This window comes from Barbus barbus (genome assembly GCF_936440315.1).
Source record: "Barbus barbus genome assembly, chromosome: 7".
Taxonomy (NCBI): Eukaryota; Metazoa; Chordata; class Actinopteri; order Cypriniformes; family Cyprinidae; genus Barbus; species Barbus barbus.
The window spans coordinates 27,270,240-27,291,710 of record NC_136735.1 but is presented as its reverse complement, the minus strand read 5'-3'; the positions used below and the strand labels follow the sequence as shown (position 1 = coordinate 27,291,710).

General features: G+C 37.9%; 1 protein-coding gene across 1 annotated transcript in view; it reads right to left on the bottom strand.

The window, feature by feature from the left end:
- The window catches only part of LOC306872578 (kelch-like protein 5), a 44,568-nt gene continuing 23,097 nt past the window's right edge, over positions 1 to 21,471 (bottom strand). Inside the window, exons 6-11 of the mRNA XM_079421190.1 lie at positions 9,384 to 9,570; positions 7,599 to 7,823; positions 6,803 to 6,965; positions 6,477 to 6,689; positions 816 to 987; positions 1 to 298 (exon numbers count right to left, since the gene is read on the bottom strand). Of these exons, the coding sequence (XP_079277316.1) occupies positions 242 to 298; positions 816 to 987; positions 6,477 to 6,689; positions 6,803 to 6,965; positions 7,599 to 7,823; positions 9,384 to 9,570 (1,017 nt within the window). The 3' untranslated portion in view covers positions 1 to 241. The remainder of the gene's footprint in view (positions 299 to 815; positions 988 to 6,476; positions 6,690 to 6,802; positions 6,966 to 7,598; positions 7,824 to 9,383; positions 9,571 to 21,471) is intronic.

Genomic DNA, 21,471 nt, shown 5'->3' with positions numbered 1-21,471 from the left:
GACGGACAAGAGGAAGTCTCGCTCTTGATGTGCACAGCTATAAAATAAACTGCTTTTAATAGATAAATACATACTAGAAGGCATAAAGGAAGACCACAGTTGACTATTCAGCTGTATGTCAGTGATTTTCTCTGCTCTGGTCAGCAGATGCTCAGATCTGTCTGGAGACACTACAACCAGAGTACTGGAGGCTTGCACTGTAAGACGGTCACCGTGGAGATGATTGACAGCAGGAGGCATTTCAAAGCTTCACTGCAACCACACAAGCCCCGGCTCGACCTAAACACAACGGCGCCACCTAGGACAAAAACACAAATCCCAATTAGAGAGAACAGATACGGCTTCATATACGGCGTCTGCAGCACTGCTTTTATGGGATTGATGTTCTCAATGATTAATCAATTTCTCTCCGTCAACACACACGCTGCTTTATTACTCTCTCTGTCGCTCACGTACACAAACATACATCGTTACCCACACACATCCCGAGGCTTGTTTTTTTTACAAACGAAACAATATGAACTCTCAGCATGTGGGCGAAGGAAACGTCGCCTAAAAACAAAACGAGAAATGAAGCCCAGGAGAAATCAGCTAGTTGCTTTAGCAAGGTAATAACAGATGCTGTGATGCAGAGAAGAGCTGTGCTTCTGTCAAAATGATGGAGGCCCTGCATTTACATAATGAACAAACAGCAATGTAAACAAACAGAACCAGGCAGAATCACACCGTAACAGAAAATGGGGCTGTTACTTGCACATGCGACACAAAGGGAAGAAAGTCAGGCAGATGGACAAGCACAAACTGTATGTGTTTACCTGTGTCCACTCATTGGTTTGGGGGTCATAAGCTTCCACGGTGTTTAGATACACCTGACCATCATAACCACCGACAGCATAAAGACGGTCCCCCAGAAGACAAACCCCCACAGCGTCTCTGCTGAGGCTCATGGGAGCTACTGCTGTCCACATGTCTGTCTTTGGGTCATACCTGAAGAAGAGGAAAAACAGATTAAAATCAGCCATGTTGATTTTCAAATATGTATCACATTTATATTCCACTAGACCCTGCCCTCTCTGAATCTCAAGTGTCTCATAAATTGGATTTTCTGGTAACAACCCATATAAAAACTGCACACAAATGCATCATTATTCATAAATGATAGATTTACATACCCTAACAAATCACTCATGGGTGTGCAGATTGTATGACTAAACCCAGATGGCGTTCCAGATGTGGTGTCATTTTCACCACACTGAATAATTTTGACCCAATAAAGTTGTATTAAAAGTTATTGTACTTGTTTAGGAGAAAACAGTGCTAGTCAAGAGTTTGAAACAAAGCATGAAAAATGTGTTAAGAAAACAAAACAAATCCAACTTATATATTTACTGTATCATTTATGAATGGACTGTAACATTTCTCACATTATGTAAAATACTGTTTTTGAAAATAATAATTATTTGTATTATGGATACATAAAATGCTAGTTTTGAAATTAGCCAAAGCAAGAAAAATGAATTGGCTGTTTTATTCAATGAATGTTACAAATGTACTTTCTGCCAATATTATTTCCACAACAGAATTCTATATTAAACACAATACAAGAATCTCTTTTTGTTTTTTCTTCTTTTTTTTTTTAAAGGTCCACAATGCCCATAGTTGAAAGAATCACCCCTATATATAGGGTGGTGAGATTAAAAAAAGTTTGGTTACAGATTTTTAATTTTATTTATTTATTTATTTTTTGAGATGGAGAGAATAATTTTTTTTTTATTCAGCAATGATGTATTAAATTGATCAAAAGTGACATTTAAAAAACAAAAACTTAACATGCCAAATATTTCTATTTCAAAAATTATCTTCTTTCCTGTCCAAAGTATGTTGGACTGGAGTAATGGATGCTGAAAATTCAGCTTTGCCATCACAGTAATAAATTACATTTTAAAATGTATAAAAATTATTTTTTTAAATTATAATAATTCCATTCTTACTGTATTTTTAATCAAAGAAATGCAGTCTTGGTGAGCACTCGATCTAAAATGGCGCCGCAGATGGCAGCTACTGTGCTTTGCTCTTCAGTGTTTGTACTGTTTTTGTTTGTTTTTCCTGTTTTATGTTTCTCAAATACGATCAGTTTTACCAGGGATGACCTGCTGAACATTCGGCAGAACACACCACAAAATCTTTTACCGGATCTCCATCCCCACCTCTGTCTGTCAGTGGATCACCAGCTTCCTGACAGACAGGCAGCAGTAAGTAAAGCTTGGTAAATTCACATCCAACACCCACATCATCAGCACTGGAGCTCCTCAGGGCTGTGTTCTCTCCCCACTGCTCTTCTCCCTCTACACGAATGACTGCACATCTAAAGACACCTCTGTCAAGCTCCTGAAGTTTGCAGACGACACCACACTGATCGGCCTCATTTAGGACGGTGACGAGTCTGCTTACAGACAGGAGGTTAAGGAGCTGGCTGTATGGTGCAGTCTTAACAACCTGGAGCTTAACACGCTCAAAACTGTGGAGATGATCGTGGACTTCAGGAGAAACCCCCTGCTCTCCCCCCACTCACCATCATGAACAGCACTGTGACTGCAGTGGAGTCATTCAGATTCCTGGGCACCACAATTTCTCAGGACCTGAAGTGGGACAATCACATTGAGTCCATTGTGAAAAAGGCCCAGCAGAGGTTGCACTTCCTTTGCCAGCTGAGGAAGTTCAGCCTGCCACAGGATTTGCTGAAACAGTTCTACTCTGCCATCATTGAATCCATCCTCTGCACTTCAATAACTGTCTGGTTCAGCTCAGCTGCCAAATCTGACCTCAAAAGACTACAGAGGGTAGTCCGGACTGCTGAGCGAATCATTGGTACAACCCTCCCCACTCTCCAAGAACTTTACTTATCCAGAGTGAGCAAAAGGGCTGGTAAAATCACTCTGGACACCTCACATCCAGCACACTCCCTCTTTGAACTGTTACCGTCTGGTCGACGCTACAGAGCTCTGTGCACCAGAACGACCAGACACAGAAACAGTTTCTTCCCTCAGGCAATCCATCTCATGAACACTTGACAATAAACGCGGAACACACAACACTATTATACATTATTTATTCACTACACTTACTTATTTTTTATTTATTTTTTTCATTTCAAATTTGCACATATCAGACCTGTACACACATAATTGTCTATATTATATATTTGCTGTTTTGTACATTGCCTATTTGGATATTTGCATATTATTCTTTTAATATCTGTGTCCTGTCCTGTTGCTGTCTTTCTGTTGCACTGTGGAGCTTCTGTCACTATAACAAATTCCTTGTATGTGTAAACATACTTGGCCAATAAAGCTCATTCTGATTCTGATTAAAGATTTCAAAAACATTACAAAATCTGTAATGAGCAAAACTGTACAGCTAAACACATATGTAAGATATATAGATAGACAAATGTGTCTGTGTCTCTGATCTGTCAGAAGTGAAGGACCTGCCAAGCAACCGTTGACTGGCAGAGACTGAGAGCAGTCTAGGTGCAGGAAATGTTCAGCAGACAGACAGCTCTTTTAAACAAAGATCCAAGACACAGAGAGACAGACAGATGAGAGAAGATGAGTATGAGTCAGTCACACTAAAAACCAAATACATTTCAAAACATGACCAAGTAGAAATCACACTCGGAGGCCTACTAACCACCCAGAAAAATGATCCCAGTTGGCTGACGTTAACTAAATTTACTTACAACATGAAGCAGCTCATGAAATCTAAATGTTTATATTTAGAAACTCACTAAGATAAAAAAAAGTCTCTCTTCGCAATGTCATGCATAAAACACAAGTGGGATTTTACCTTTGCTTCTGTTCAAATGGAATCTCAAAATTTTTCATTAAAATAAGCTCCAGTGTCATGTGGTGCTCAGATGGTGTGATGAAGGAATAATTGGCACTTCCCACACAAGCTCCACTCATCATGAAGTTGCTGCTGCCCAAATCAATAGACTCAAACGCGTAACACGCTGGCACATTTCAGAAGTGCAACTTAAACAACATGATAAATTACTACAGTGTGTCAAATACTAGACTGATGGAAATCTGGCTCATTCTGCTCTACAGAAACACTACAATACAACAGACTTCATGTATTAAGCGGCAGTCATGAGCATGTGAAATTCCTGAGGTCACGCTCTGTAGTGCCTTTTTTAAAAACAAAGTCAACATATAATACATTTTAATAAATCCAAATTTACTTCACCTTCCTGCAAAGCTGCAAGTTTAAAGTTTGTGTGTGTGTGTGGGGGGGGGGGGGGGGGGTTAATGTGTTTTTAAAGATTTGCATGTCTTTTGATCAGTGGTGAGAATAAAGCAGACAAAGCAGACAAAAAGGGAAGAACTCTACAGAGAACATATGGCACTGAATGTCAGAAAACTATCAGAGTGTACATCCTCTGACGCACTCTCGGCTGTGAAACAATTAGGGGAAAAACCTCATACCCTTACTAACCTGCACTAGTTTGTACAGCGCTCATTGAGTCAGTTTCTCTTTAGGGACTATATTTAATGACATATACTGGCATTTCCCATTTACACAACCTGAGAACATTCTTGTCTTTCTTTGGAAAAAAACTGTATGCTAAATCATAAATATTAATGTAAGTCTAGAACAGTCTTCCAGTTTCTCAGCTGGTGGGTTGTGACCTAAAAATAGGTCTCAAGTCTGTGACTAACCATTTAATTGTGAATAGAATAGAACTGGCGAATAACTGGCTTATCGATTTTTAATACTACAAGAAAACATTTTTAAAAATGTCAAATAATATGTAAAAAAGAAAATAAATATTACTATTACTATAAATATAAAATACTTAAGGTGTCCTTGCTATATATATTTCTCGTTTGGCTCTCAGCGAAGGCTGTCACATTTTCTCTCCTGTCCTCCCCTTATCTTCCCTGCTTGCTCTTCGTCTCGTCTTGTACTTGAGAGATTCCTTCTGCAGTGCTCTGAAAAACTGAAAAATCATGGATTTGATCAACTGGTCTCGCAACGAAATTGACACCATCTTCTCGACGAGAAGTCTGGGATCGAGGGGATCGGGGAACCTGATCGGGGTCGTGTGTCTGGCGGCTCTTTCCATGGAGGACATTGACATCTACCTATTCGGAACCACGATAACGGGTTTTCTGCTGATTGGATTAAGCTTTGCTCTGGGTTATCGAAGAATTCAGGAGACGGAAACAGCTGTCCAAAGCCTCACAAGGCTGCCCGTCATGATTGAAAATTGATGGATTTGGAGACCAGAAAGGACTAAGAGTAGCCGTGAAATTGGAATGCGGCTACTCGATCCAAGACCAAACAATCGCAATCTTATCTTCTTTCGGCTCCCCTAAACCTGCTGGCTCGGCAAGGTCACTGCTGGTGTAAACAACCCCGGAAGAGCACTGCAGTGAAGACGCTCTCTTGCGTTCCTCCCCCCTTCCAGACACCTGATGTTGTTGACTCTGTCGGGGTCCTGACCAAGGCTGTTTCCGTGGCAACCTGCTGTGTCGCTATTACAATCTGCGGACTGAGGCAACTTGTTTTTGAATTCCAGCGTGACGACTCACCAGGCCAACGAACACACGAACTCCACTCATATACTGATATGCATTTCACCTCCCAACCCTAATCCAACGCCTTCGCCGCTTCGCACCGCCACCTGACAAGCGGGTCTGTGACCGGCGCCTTGGGCTGCAGGACCGGATGGCTGCTTGCCAGAGCTGGATCAACTCTCCCCCCGTTGCTAGTCATGTGTCTATGTTATGATTATGTGCTTCTGTTGCTGAGGTGTTTTTTTCCTGTTCTCACACTGTACTCCCGCAGGAGCATAGTCTGGGGGTTATATTTTTTTTCTCCTCTCCCTTCCTCATGTTTATGCTGTATTATCTTCCAAAATTCCCTGTCTTCCTGTCCTGTCTACCCCCTTGTCATATTGTATGTATGTTTGTGTATGTATGGACAGGTTGATGGCTAATTTCACTGGTACTTGTGACTAGTGACAATAAAGGGCTACTACTACTACTACTACTATAGATGTTACAAGTACTTATTATAATAACAATAACTTATGCATAATTTCATGCAAGTAACCCTAAGCCAAACCCTAATCCTAACCATATAGTAAGTACATATATTTAATTAATATAACTCAGTACTTCAATGTATAATTGCACTGTAACAAGGACACAAATAAAGTGTAACCACAAATACTATAATATTAAGAATAATTTAATGAAAAATTACTTCAGAAGTGTAAAATTGCCATATTAATATTTATTCCCTACAATATCTCATCTTAATTTGTTCCTTTTTAAAACATCAAGCTTTTATTTTGGCAAAAAAAACTACAGGAAGCCTTTTAAAGCTCCTCTTTTGTTGACAACAATAAGGCTTGTTCCTTTAAATATTGACCCTGTTCCTGAACTTTTTGGTTTTGGTGCTCTTACCTTTCGACGCAGTCTGACAGTTGAGATGCTAAGCTTGAAGCTGGGGCATCATGTCCACCGATAGCATACAGAAAACCATTCCACGTTGCTACACCAACACCGCCTCTGCGTTTAGACATGGGAGCACAGCTGCTCCATTTGTTGGTGTGAGGATCAAAACACTCCACTGATTTCAGACATGAACTTCCATCACGACCACCCACAGCATACAGCCTTAAAAAAGAGACAGAAAAGGAGAACATTATAGATTAAACAGACAAACAGCATTTTAATGGCAGAAATGGAGTCTGTTCAGTTAGAAGCACAGATTTCCTGTCAATGCTTACTTGCTGTTTAACACTGCAACTCCCACAGTGCTTCGAGGTGTTGCCATGGACGCAACAAAGCTCCACTGGCGAGCTTGAGGATCCCAGCGCTCCACCGTGCTGAGATAACTCCAACCATCATGACCTCCCACTGCATACATGGGGCCTTCTAACACTGCGACGCCTACGAAGATAACACAAATGATCACACATAAGCCCTCTTATGCCATTTAAAGATTCTACGAGTGTAATATGCTTGAAAAAATCGTGTGAATCGGGCCTTATGATTTCTGTGATGCGTAAACTTGGATGGAAGCGCAGAAATATGCAGTGTAACGTGGCATGTCGTTAAATCAATAAATAGACAAGTGTCTTTAAAAAACACACACACAAAAAGCATGTTCTGTGCGTTTTGTGTGAATGAATAAAAGTTTTATCGAATACACACATAAGTCAAAAGTCTTCACTGCAATTTGTCAAAATAAGAGTTTGGTTTCACTTGAAGAAATTATGACAGAAATATATTAATATTGTACAGCAGAATGTAATTCTCAAAATAATAACAATAAAGTTTGTTAAAACATTAGTCTTTAAAGGAATATAACACAATCACAATGTTTGTCTAACACATTGTTTTTTTGATAACAAATTTGTATAAAATCATAAAAACACAGAATCCCAAAAAATAAAAAACAGAATATGGGGGGAAAAACAAAACTGATTTCATAGAGCTCTAAATATTGTGTGAAGCAATGAGAATTATTATGAAAAGTTCAATGAGATTACTAAATAAAAATGATATAATGTCATTCCTCACCCACGCCATGCCTGTGCGTGGACATGGGGGGCATGACGCTCCAGCTCTTGCTACGGGGGTTGTAACACTCCACTGTGTTGAGAGTTTTGAGGCCATCTCGTCCCCCAACCACATACAGGCGGTTGTCAAGAACTGCTACGCCAAACTGCAACCTTCTTCCACTCATGACAGCCACCTGCCGCCATGTGTCCCTCCGTAAACAGTACTGTTCAATACTGGTGGCCCCTTTAAAAACAATTACAATCAGTTTAAAAAACACCTATACATAATTAAGTTTCATCTGTACACCATACTATTACAACTGTACATGCATGCGATAATTCTATGAATGAAATACAAAATTGAAAAAATTGAAAAAATGTAAGGTTTCTGCTTAAAAATAAAAAAGTCAATATCTGCAAAGATTAAAATATATTTATAAACAAAACACATTTACTAAAAAAAATTAACAAGCCTTAATATACAGATAAATTTATCTCATTTCAAGACAGCCAAATTTAGTCATTCTAGGTACAAATGAAGCACAAAACGGACCCTGTTTTTAAGAGAAATATCATCTCTGTGTTAATAGGCTAAAATAAGAAACAAACAACAGGAAGTATAAAGCCCTATGGGCCAAAATGTGGAAGCAGAAGTCTCCATGCTTCTTTTCTAGCAATTCAGCTAGTTTTGCCTTCTAAACATTTTTTACGTAATTGCTGAGCAAGATTAGTAAGAATGAGTAAGATTGGGAAAGCTACAGTAGATATCAGTAGGAAAGTTACAGAACTTCTTCAAAAAACCTTGTAAATCTGGTTCTGCCCCTTTACAGGCCAGTGCAACGTTCAGTGGTAGAAGTAAAAACCCAATTCATTTCTCCATAAAGAATGCATCAAGTTGTCAATACCATAGAAATGAGAACCACAACAAAAAGGCTAGCAGTGAAATCACACAAATGCAGCATTGGAAATTATATAATAAAAATCAGTCTCCCTACAATTTTAAACGCTTTTTTTAGGATACATTTGATTTTTTTTTTCAATTAAATGTAAAATATATTTTTTTTAATACATAAAATATTTATAGATCAAATATTTTATATTGTATGATTATGTACTTTGCAGTTTCATGGTCTGCAAACAAAGTTCCAATGGACTTCATATAGTCTTTCTCTGATTTTTAAATACTTTTTACTTATAATTCAAGTCTGTAATGCTGCAATTCATCTCAGAGCTTGGTGGTTTGGTTCATGCCTTGGAACTCTTTGAGAAATATTATGAAGTCCCAATGAAAAACACGAATGGAACAAATTGGGCTGTCACTATGGCTCTCTATACACCAGTCAATACAAACTACCGGTATGAATGATATGAATCACCTATATGATTCACCATTAACACAACACAGCTCTGAATTCAGTTAATCCCATTCACTTTCAGCCTCACTGAACATACAGTAATGCATAATTCAGGCCTTCCTACAGAAAGAGCACATCTGCAAGTACTTAACAGATCAGACCTTTCACCATTCTGAGGACACAACACTCATTTACAGTACAAATTTTGTCTCATTTTTGACCTACTTGCGTGTAAAATGCTTAATGTTTAAAGCACCATTAATTCGAAAGTTATCCAGTGAAAATAGTTATGTCTCGGGCATTCCATTGCACTAATGGATAAAGACAGACAAAGGAATGAACGAGGGAGAAATGGGGGCTACCTTGTTATCAACCCACATACTTTTAAAACACAAAAGCTAAGGAATATAGAACTTAAGAAACAACAAAAAAGGATATGAAAGGAATACCTTTTGTGGCATCCATGCCACCCACAGCGAAAAGTGCCCCAACAGTGGCCTTGCGTGGACGTGTCCTCGGGCTCTGGAGAAGCGGCCTTCTCTCTGGCAACAAATGATATTTCATGGCCTCCATCACCAGCCGCTGACACTCCACACTGTCCCTTAGCAATGGATTTGCCTCCATATCGGCTAAAAACTGCATTAAGAACAGACAATAACTGTATGAACCAATAGCGACAAAAACTACACATTATGAAATCAATATCTTTAGAGGAGGGAATATCTTCTCAAAGCAATTATCCTGTTAGCCTGGTTGCTTACACTTTTGTTGTACTTGTATTGCATGTAGAATAAAAGTTTTCTGTACACAATGCGCAGACTTAATTAATCAGCAATGAAATTGCTATGGATTATTTTCATTATCAATGATTACAGATTTTATCAACTGGTTGAACTACTAAATATAATTGCAAAATTAGTGACTTCCCAAAAAACTGCCCAAACACTGTCCCTTACCTGCCATTGGATGGGCAAAACAAACTCATGCCCCAAACTCACTACAGCTTAACCATTCAATTGTCGTAAAATGCACTTTTTAAAACTTGGTTTACTTATTTTTATCTCAGCAGGATAAACTTTTATAGAATATACTACCGCTCACTTCTGGGCACCTTCGCACCCACTGCTGTTCAACTGCTTCTCTACAAAATGAAATCACATCAGCCATGGTGTCATAAAGACCAAGAAGCAGGTTGCCAACTTCAATATGTTGATTTATACTGAAGAAGATTAGCTTTAAGATTAGCTAAAAGCTTTAAACCTTTCAGACAGGAATGGTATTTGTAAGAGAGGTGACTTTAGCCACAACACTGACAAGCTGCAGAATTATTTGTCTGAAATGAACAAAACAGTCCAGTCATTAACAATCTCATCATAGATTTGGCATCTGCAAGGGAGTGGCAAGAAGAAAACTGCCAATGCATCAGTGCAGGATATTGTCAGAATCCACGTGACAAAACTAAAATATTCTGGAGAACATTTCAGTCTAATGAGGTCTCATTTGATGTCTGTTTGGCACAAACCAAATAAAGCTCTACAGTACATAAATCTAACACCATGACCAGCCAGCAAGCATGGTGGTGGTGGCAACATCATACTCTAGTGATGCTTTCAGAAGGGGGAAACTGACAAGTTTGACATCAAGAACAACATGAAAAGAGCTAAATAGATGCACATTATTGAGGAAATGTTTCAGCCAAAGATCTAAGCATATGGCGGAGACTAATTTTCCAGCAGGACAATGGTCCAAAGCACACAGCAAAAACTATGAAAAAAAAGGCTTAAATCCATTTGAACATCTGTGGTATGACCTAAAAACTGAAGTTCAGGAACTTGGAGTTGGGGAAAATTTGCATTAAAAATTTCATAAGCTCCCACAGGCAAAGAAAGATTAAAAAGAGGGGTAAAATATACTTTATAAAAATGAAGGAAAATGTAAAGCCTTGTTGAATAAATTATACATTTTGATGAATGTATTTTATGCTGATTTACAAAAAAAATGATGAGTGATAAAGTATGGTTTCAGATACCCGTTCTACTAATATACACTAACAATTAGGGGTCGACCGATTATCGGTGCCGATATTAAGCATTTTTATGGTTGTATCGGACATTTTCAAAACTGATTTGCCGATTAATTAATTTAAAAGCATTTAAAGAGAGTTTTTGTCAGAGCCCTTGTTATTTTTTATTTTTACATAAATTTTCACTTTTACACCAGACATATATATCAGTTTAAAATATATGTTATCGGTCTCCTTGATCTGTAAAAATCGCTATTGGCCCTGAAAAACACATATACTCTACTAACTATCAAAAATTTGCAATTGATAAGTTTTTTTTTTTTTTTAAAAGAGACTCCTTTATTTAACCAAAAATACAATAAAAGCAGTAACACTTTGAAATATTATTACAATGTAAAATGACAGTTATGGGGGGGGGGCTCTTTTGAGCTTACTTCTGGCACACACAACCTGAAAACAAATTTGTAATAAAATACCACATTTTTCAGATTTCCAATAATAACACATTTTCTGACAGGAAATATTTAACGCCACAGCCGCAAAGAGCTACATAATAAGCTGGGTTCCAAACCAAACCCTTACCCTCATCCACTTAAAGACACACTTTGATAACCTGACAGCAGTGAATCCTTCCCTTGAGGAGAGTACTCAGGGGACACAATGAAGAGAGGAAACAAGCTTCTGATGAAACTTCTGACAAAAGGTCCTAACTACAATCCTTTTTTAAAGGAGGGAATCCCAGGGAGAGACAGAGCTAGTGTCCCTCTGGGCCTCTAACAGAATGCAGAGACTCTTATATAGGTTACTACTCCTGAGCAAACATGCCTTTAAGAAGCTAAAACAGCCACACACTCACACACACAACCTGTTTCCTGCTACAACTTCGATGAAACTCTAAATCATTACCACCTCATAAATAAACATCACACGGGACATTCTTTATTCTTCTTCCTCTCGTGTCTCTCTTTTTCCCGTAATCCTCTTCAAGTGACACCTCTTGTGGCCCTGTTAACGAGTCTTCGTTAGTCGCATTCATCCTCTCATCTGCCCTGTTTATATCTTCTCTCAGCTGGCTACTAAATTGAGTAGGTTTTAATTAGAGGGGTGTCTTGGATAGCCACAGTAATAACAGCCTAATGTATTCTGCTGCAGTGCTATAGCCCCATAGAGACACTGTAAGATCATACACAGACATACCCACAGTCCAAAATTAGCTTCTCCCCACACCTGCCAATGGAAAGTAAAAATTTTGCACTTTTCACAATACACAAGATTTCAAGGCAGCTTTACAGAAACTCGATGTAGGGGTGTGCTCAAAATATCGATTCTTAGATACATACCGATATAATAAAAAAAGATACAGTATCGATATTCTAGCCCTTAGTATCGATACTCCGCCCAGCCATTAGGGGGCGCAGCGGCGCCCGCGAGTTTCAAAAAAACTCATGGAAAATGTTAAAGCAAGATGTAGCATTTAAAGGTGCCATAGAATGAAAAACTGTCTTTACCCTGGCATATTTAAATAATAACAGTTCTGTACATGGAAATGACATACAGTGAGCCTCAAACACCATAGTTTTCTCCTTCATATGTAAATCTCGTGATTAAAAAAGACCACTGAAAAACAGGCGAATCAGAACATAACACCGACTGTGACGCAACAGTCGGGATCACTACGCCCCCAACATTTGCATAAACCCGCACTTGTTCTAAGCCGGCCGAACCATCAGAAGCTCTGCAGGTATTGTAAATAAACAAGCGCGGACAACAGCGAAAATAACAAAATAAATTTTATGTTCCAGGCCGTGCAGGGGGTGTGAAGTGCAGGGATGGGTTGGTGTCTGTATTCAGAAAGGCACAGAAAGCAAATAACGCGAGCCACTAAAGGGACATGGTTAGCTCCTTGCTAGCGGTAGCCTGTGACAGTACATAAGATTTCACTCTCAGTAAGGAGAGATGAGGATGATGGCGAATGACTTACAGATCCTGAGCACCACTGACAAGCATCTGATCTTGTGAAATGTGTGGTAAGTACTGTTGCTCCATAATGTAAACATAGTTTGTGTGATCGAAAGTGAAACTATAACGCGATCGATGGATCGTTCAAAAGCAGTTTCAATGCCTCGCATATTAATAACGGCTCCCTGATGCCCGCGTTTTATATACAGTATAATTACCCGACGATATAACTGCGAGAGAAAGTATTTAAATATATATTTTCCTCCCTGTGCTTCCTTCTTGCTGATGAGCCGTACTGTGAAACAGCCAATCAGAGCAGAGCTCATTATTATTCATGACCCTGCCAAATAAGCCAATAACAGACCGTTTCATTCTAGGGAGAAATCCTAGGGTTGTAAATGGACATGTAAAATCGTTTCTGGAGATTTTTTGCCCTTACCTAAGCCACATACCTTCTGTGTAGATATCAGAGAACAATTTAAAATACTGTATCAATGCATTCTATGGCACCTTTAAGTGATTTCATAGTGAAATATGTTATGGCAGTACATGGTGTCACAAAAAAGAATTATAAGAAGATTTAATAAGAAGTTAAGAATAATAAGAAGAAGATTTTGTGCTTGTGTGAGCTCAGACTGTACCCTTGGAAAGTTAAATGTTGACTTGTGGTAATTTCCAGATTAATACAATTTGTGTACAATTAATCAGAGCACTTAAAGTTGCAAATATTTAAGCAAAATACACTTTGTTATAATGCACTTTTGTCTTCAATAAATTGAAGAAAAATGCAGAGTTCTGTTTGTTGAGTAAATGTGTTCAGCATTAACTAATTGGCTCTGGCCCATGTATTTTTATTGAATCGTATCGAATCGTGTCACATTGTATCAAATCGTATCGAGACAGCTCTGTATCGAGGTACGTATCGAATCGTGACCTGTGTATCGAGGTATGTATCGTATCGCCAGGTTCTCCAAGGTATACAGCCCTACGATGTACTGTAGGGCCAGATTTACTAAAAGCTTGTGCCTGCTTCAATCCTTTTCTGGCGTTAAAAAACTACTGTCAGAATTGACTAAAGACAAGCAGTGAAAATTAGCAATAAAAGGGCATCAGCTTTTTTTGCAGCTCACCTTATTGCATATGCATTTGTAGGAGTGTCCCTTTTAGACTTAAAATGTATGTGAGTATTTAAATTAATCACACAACGTGATTTACTAAGGTTTGTGGTTCTCAATTTCCTGGTATTTGTGCCATTATTGAAGACATTTTGTTCTTGACATGGTTGCGATTGCTGCTGCCAGGAAGAGGCACTATAGAGAACTATAGAATTTTTCTACTTGTATTAATTTATTTGGAATGCCAGAGGAAGACATTATCCAAACATATCGACCTTACGGTAATTTGTGCTGTTCTTGGTAGATCGCATTAGTCATTATGGAAATTCCACATAAATTTCTAGTGAAAGTCATCAATAGAAGACCATTTTAAGTTTTTATTTCAATCATTTAAAGGTTAGACCAGGGGTACTCAAGTTCAGAGGCCACATTTTAACCACAATTTAAACCACATAAAATGTGACGGGCCACAAATTAAAATTTGCACCATAAGACAATATTTTTCAGTTTTACTAATTTCGAAATGCAGTTTATTACCTAAGTCTTGCTTGTCCATGGCCTATTTAAAATAATACTGAACATGAAATTTAAAATTCAAAAATCTGAAATAAAAAAGTGGATTATTTATTGTTTTGTTATATTAATGCAAAATAAAATTTATTCATACATTGTTACGATGTTGTTAAAGTACACCTTGTTGTTTGCTCTTTTTTATACTTTCCTGAGTGGGCCACAAGTTGAAGATGTATGTGTTTTTGGTCGCAACGATTTCTTTACTGTGTCAAATGGCCAGTTAATTGCTGATCTGACCACTGCTTCACTTTATAATGTGCTCATTTTAGATGGTATAAAATGTACTGTTGCTTTTGAATTATTGCTTCTGGACGCGTTTGCCTGTAGGGGCACTTTTTGGCCCGCTGTACATCATAGCAAGGTATCTAGTGTTACGAAATCTTTCTCTAAAATTTTTATCCTATTACTCCTTCTGGTTTCTGGAAATGTGAGCACCAATCCAGGTCCAGATTTGCTTCCCGAAAGTCTACATCAGCTTTCAACCCCCTTAGAATTTAGTAATAGACATGGGCTTGGCTTTCTTCATATAAATGCTAGAAGTCTTGTTCCCAAATTAGATATATTTAAAACTTGGTTCATGATCTCTAAACCTGATGTTGTAGTAGTGTCTGAAACTTGGTTAAAACCTTCTGTTTCTGATAATGTTTTATTTATTGACGGTTATAGAATTTTTAGATCTGATCGTAAATGTAGGGCTGGAGGTGTTGCAGTTTATATTTCGGACAAATTTCAGTGCTCTGTTCGGCTTTCTAAATCAATTCCTAAGCAATTTGAACTTATAGCTATGGAAATAAAAATTGGGAATATTCCACTTATTGTCATTGGTTGTTATAGGCCCCCCACTGCCATTAATGATAGTATCACTAGTCTGTCAGAGGTGATATTAAATTTTCATTCATCTGAATTAATCTTGCTGGGTGATTTGAACTGGGATTGGATGACTGAGAAGTCTAGAGCATAAAGCGGGTTTGTGATTCTTTAAATCTAAAACAACTTATAAATTGTGCCACCAGGATAAATCCTTCACAGCTATAGGTAAAGATACACTCATTGATGTTATTTTAACAAATGCAGCACATAAATATGTTGCTGTTGGTGTTTTTCCAAACGATATGAGTGATCATTGTGCTATTGCATGTGTTAGGAGTACAAAATTACCCAAATCCGAAGGTCGGATTGTTCTCAGACGTTGTTTCAGGCATTTCTCGGAGCAAGCTTTCCTTCAAGATTTATCCAGAGTGAAATGGCTTCAAATAGAATTGATTCCTACCATTGAGGATGCTGTTGCTTTTTTTCAGCAACATTTCTTAAAGCTTGCAAATAAACATGCCCCTATTAGGAAGTTTAGGATAAAAAACAGAGACAACCCTTGGTTTTCTAAAGATATAGCTGACCTAATCCATGCCAGAAATAATCAATGGTCAATAGCTAGAAAAACACAGAGTGCTAATGATTGGTGTCTTTTTAGAATTCTTAGAAATCAGTGTACAGCGCTTATTAGAAAATCTAAAGCTGAATACTATTTGGCGCAAACGTCAATTAGTTTGCATGACCACTCTAGATTCTGGAAAACTATTAGAGCATTACAAAATAAGAAAGTTAATGGCTTCCCCCACCAGTTGAAAATAGGAAGTGCTGTGATAACAGAGCAGAGGGATATGCTAAATGCTTTTAATGAGCATTTTGAAAAGGCAGGTCATATCTTTGAGAAAACATTGGGTGAAACCTCTATTGTTCAACATAATTCCCAGGTAGAAACAGGTGAAATTCCCCATGGTGAAACCAACATGGAGGAATCTTGGAATAATCTATTCCTGGCGGAACCTATATCCCAGTCACTACCAGGGGACTTTATTGTTTCCTCTTCGATCCTTGAGTTTACGCCATTCTTGGAATCAAAGGTTTTACATGTTTTGCAGAACATTGATTCCAAGAAGGCAGCTGGGCCAGATGGACTTGATCCTGGTTTGTTAAAAATGGCAGCAGAAATTGTAGTGAAACCACTCACTTATATCTTTAACCTGTCCATTTGCACTGATACAGCGCCTATTTCGTGGAAGCAGGCTTACGTCACACCATTACTAAAATCTGGGGATCCATGTGATGCAAATAATTACAGACCTATCTCAAATCTTTCGGTTTTAGCTAAGGTTTTGGAGATTTTAGTGTCTGATCAATTAAAAACGTTTTTGGTTTCACAAAATATTCTTAACAACATGCAATCTGGTTTTAGATCTGGCCACAGCACAGTTTCTGCCTGCTTAAAAGTTACCGATGATATAAAAGCGGCAATTGATAAAAAGTTATTCTGTATGGCTGTGTTCATTGACTTTACAAAGGCATTTGACACAGTGGATCACTTCATGCTAATCAAAACCTTGTTGAATATTGGTGTTGGTCATAGAGCTGTAAATTGGTTTCACAGCTATCTCTCTGAACGGATGCAAATTGTAAGACATGGGAATGTAACATCTGACCCTGTCGTTCTAAAAAAGGGTGTCCCACAAGGATCGGTTTTAGGTCCTTTGCTTTTTGTTATCTATATAAATAATGTTTGTAGTGAATTTAAATACTCACAGTATCATTTGTATGCCGATGACACAATTATGTATTCTTGTGCCTCTACATCTGAGACTGCCTGTGCGAATTTGCAGTCAGATTTCATTTGAAATGCCTTGTTTGATTTGAAGTTACTTTTAAATGCAAAAAAGACGAAGGCAATGATTTTTGCCGCCGTAGGTACTAAAGTCCCAGTTCTTGCTATTAAGACACTCCAAGATGAAGCTATTGAACTTGTTGATACTTACAAGTATTTGGGTATCTGGCTTGATAAAGGTTTTACCTTTAAAAAACACATTGAAGCTCTCGCTATGAAACTTAAATTCACTCTGGCATTCTTATATAGATTAAAATCTTGCTTTTTAAGGGCTATAAGAAAAAGACTGGTTGCAGGACTATTCCTGTCTCAGATAGATTATGGGGATATCATCTATCAATTTGCTTATCCATCTACTCTGTCAATATTAGACCCTCTTTATCATGCGGCTCTCAGGTTCATTACAAATGCTGGCTATCAGACACATCATTGCATCTTATATAATATGGTAAATTGGCCGTCACTTAAATCGCGCAGGATGCGACATTGGTACATTTTTATTTATAAAGCGATTTTAGGTATTTTGCCGTCTTATATTTGTTTAAAATTTGTTCGTACCCAAAGTACGTATCGATTAAGATCTAGTGATGTACTACTTTTTAATGTACCAAGAATGAGGACAGAAGCAGGAAAGAGGGGTTTGTCATTCTATGGTCCTTCGTCCTGGAATGAACTCCAGTCTGGACTTAAGATTGGTGCGCTAATTTCACTAGCTGCTTTTAAAAAAAGAATATCGGATATGCGGACGGACATGTGTAATTGCTTTAATTAATGGTGGGTGGACATTGACTTCTAGCCACTATTTTCGTTTGTTTATATATTTTAAATTCACTGCATCTTCACATGCAAATATTTTGTAAATTTTGTGTAAATCTGCGTTGTATTTTATATTGAAATTTATTGTCTTGTAACCTATGTTTGAACGTGCTATACAGGACTCCCTTGTAAAAGAGACTGTGTCTCAATGGGACTTTTCCTGTTTAAATAAAGGTTAAATAAAATAAAAAATAAAACATTCAAATATTTTCTGTATTAAACAAACTCAAAAAACATTCTTCAGTAAATATAGTTCACAAATTTATTTAGAGAGAAGTATTATTTTTATGCCCAAAATAGGAAAAAGAATGTGCATTACTGAGCGCTAAACATATGTCATGTCTGTTTCATTCATACTCGTGCAGAAACCCCCATACACGTGACAGTAATAATAGAACTCTTGAGGTTCTAGGAAATCCCTAATATGGTCGAAGGCATCCAGATATCGCTGTAGATGAATAAAAAGAAGATAGAAATGCTTTAACTGATCAAACATGAAGACAATAAACACACAACGCAACAATACAATAGTTTATCTGTGTTCTTCAAGCCATCTCTTGTATTTTTATAGTAAAGTATACAAACCCGATTCCAAAAAAGTTGGGACACTGTACAAATTACGAATAAAAAAGGAATGCAATAATTTACAAATCTCATAAACTTATATTTTATTCACAATAGAATATAGATAACATATCAACTGTTGAAAGTGAGACATTTTGAAATGTCATGCCAAATATTGGCCCATTTTGGATTTCATGAGAGCTACACATTCCAAAAAAGTTGGGACAGGTAGCAATAAGAGGCCGGAAAAATTAAATGTACATATAAGGAACAGCTGGAGGACCAATTTGCAACTTATTAGGTCAATTGGCAACATGATTGGGTATAAAAAGAGCCTCTCAGAGTGGCAGTGTCTCTCAGAAGTCAAGATGGCAAGAGGATCACCAATTCCCCCAATGCTGCGGAGAAAAATAGTGGAGCAATATCAGAAAGGAGTTTCTCAGAGAAAAATTGCAAATAGTTTGAAGTTATCATCATCTACAGTGCATAATATCATCCAAAGATTCAGAGAATCTGGAACAATCTCTGTGCGTAAGGGTCAAGGCCGGAAAACCATACTGGATGCCCGTGATCTTCGGGCCCTTAGAAGGCACTGCATCACATACAGGAATGCTACTGTAATGGAAATCACAACATGGGCTCAGGAATACTTCCAGAAAACATTGTTGGTGAACACAATCCACTGTGCCATTCGCCGTTGCTGGCTAAAACTCTATAGGTCCAAAAAGAAGCCATATCTAAACATGATCCAGAAGCGCAGGCGTTTTCTCTGGGCCGAGGCTTATTTAAAATGGACTGTGGCAAAGTGGAAAACTGTTCTGTGGTCAGACGAATCAAAATTTGAAGTTCTTTTTGGAAAATTGGGACGCCATGTCATCCGGACTAAAGAGGACAAGGACAACCCAAGTTGTTATCAGCGCTCAGTTCAGAAGCCTGCATCTCTGATGGTATGGAGTTGCATGAGTGCGTGTGGCATGGGCAGCATACACATCTGCAAAGGCACCATCAATGCTGAAAGGTATATCCAAGTTCTAGAACAACATATGCTCCCATCCAGACGTTGTCTCTTTCAGGGAAGACCTTGCATTTTCCAACATGACAATGCCAGACCACATACTGCATCAATTACAACATCATGGCTGCGTAGAAGAAGGATCCGGGTGCTGAAATGGCCAGCCTGCAGTCCAGATCTTTCACCCATAGAAAACATTTGGCGCATCATAAAGAGGAAGATGCGACAAAGAAGACCTAAGACAGTTGAGCAACTAGAATCCTGTATTAGACAAGAATGGGACAACATTCCTATTCCTAAACTTGAGCAACTTGTCTCCTCAGTCCCCAGACGTTTGCAGACTGTTATAAAAAGAAGAGGGGATGCCACACAGTGGTAAACATGGCCTTGTCCCAACTTTTTTGAGATGTGTTGATGCCATGAAATTTAAAATAAACTTATTTTTCCCTTAAAATGATACATTGAAAAACAGCACTTGTTGCTTGCTTTAGCCTATTCACAATTTGAATTGAAGGTTGTTTTTATTCTACTAAGAGGACCATCTGCCATTTACACAATGCAAAGTATCAGGTGTATCAACTGCATTTAAATGACGCAAACTGCCTAATATCTGTGCTACTTTTGAGTGCAAATCATAATAAAAATACATTAATCTTCAGCATGACGCGGGACACAAAATTAATGCAGATGGGCCGTCTGTTGTTTAAAGGAACCCCGAGTTTAAAGGAAAAGTTCACCAAAAAATAAAACAAGTATTTTTCTAAAGAAAGTCATATGGGGTTGGAACATAGTTACATTTTTTGATAAATGAACCCTTTAAGTGGAACTGTCTATGTATGTTAAATGTAAGTTACTCACATTTTTTACTTACATTTAGTGAGTATTACAATGAGCCCTGTACATACTAGTGTTGTTATTGTTAACTTAAACAAAAAAACTATGAAAAATTGTTTAGCTGAAATAAAATATAAAAATTGAAACATAAATATGAAAATGAGAATTGTTGCTAAGGCAATTAACTGAAATAAGTTTAAGCTGAAGTGCTAAAATTATTCAAACGGAAATAAAAATAAAAGGCATATATAAAAATAAAAGCATACAGAAAAGTAATGACAAAAAATAACAAAACTACTCTAACTTGCATTAAAATGAAAACTAAAAATATTAAAATAAGAGCTAATTCAAAACAATAAACACTGTAATAGTATATAAATAATACTAAAATAACAATAGCACAACCACCTAGCAAGTGGCCACACAACACAATCAGCACATCCTGATATATCATGAAACGATATAGTTTCATCAGCATTTGTTTTATACAGCCATGCTTGAGATATGAATCTGTATGTATATCCATATGTGCACACCATCATTCAGAACCATCTCACTGAATCCATAATCACATCCATCACTACCCTCAGAAAACAGTTTTCTAGTTAGAGCTTGAATATTCCGCCCATACAACACCACCTCCACCTCCTCAGTCTCTGCTTTCACCTCCCTCCCACTCCCCATCCACCAACCCCATACTTCTTTATCTCACTCCTTCTCCTCTTTGTGCTAAAAATATAAGCTAATCATTTCCACCTCTTTCATAAAAGTGCCCACGTCACAAACAGTGAACAAGTGCATCTGTCATGAACCAAAATCGATCATCTCCCCTGAACGTGAATACTGAGGAAACGTGGTGAAATGAAATGAATGCTATGGAGTTAGGATGGCTGGATGGTGGCTTATAGGTTTTTGCTTCACTGGAAAGCACAGAACAACCTGCGATTTACATTTAGATGGAACTGAACAAACTCTGGTCAGCCAG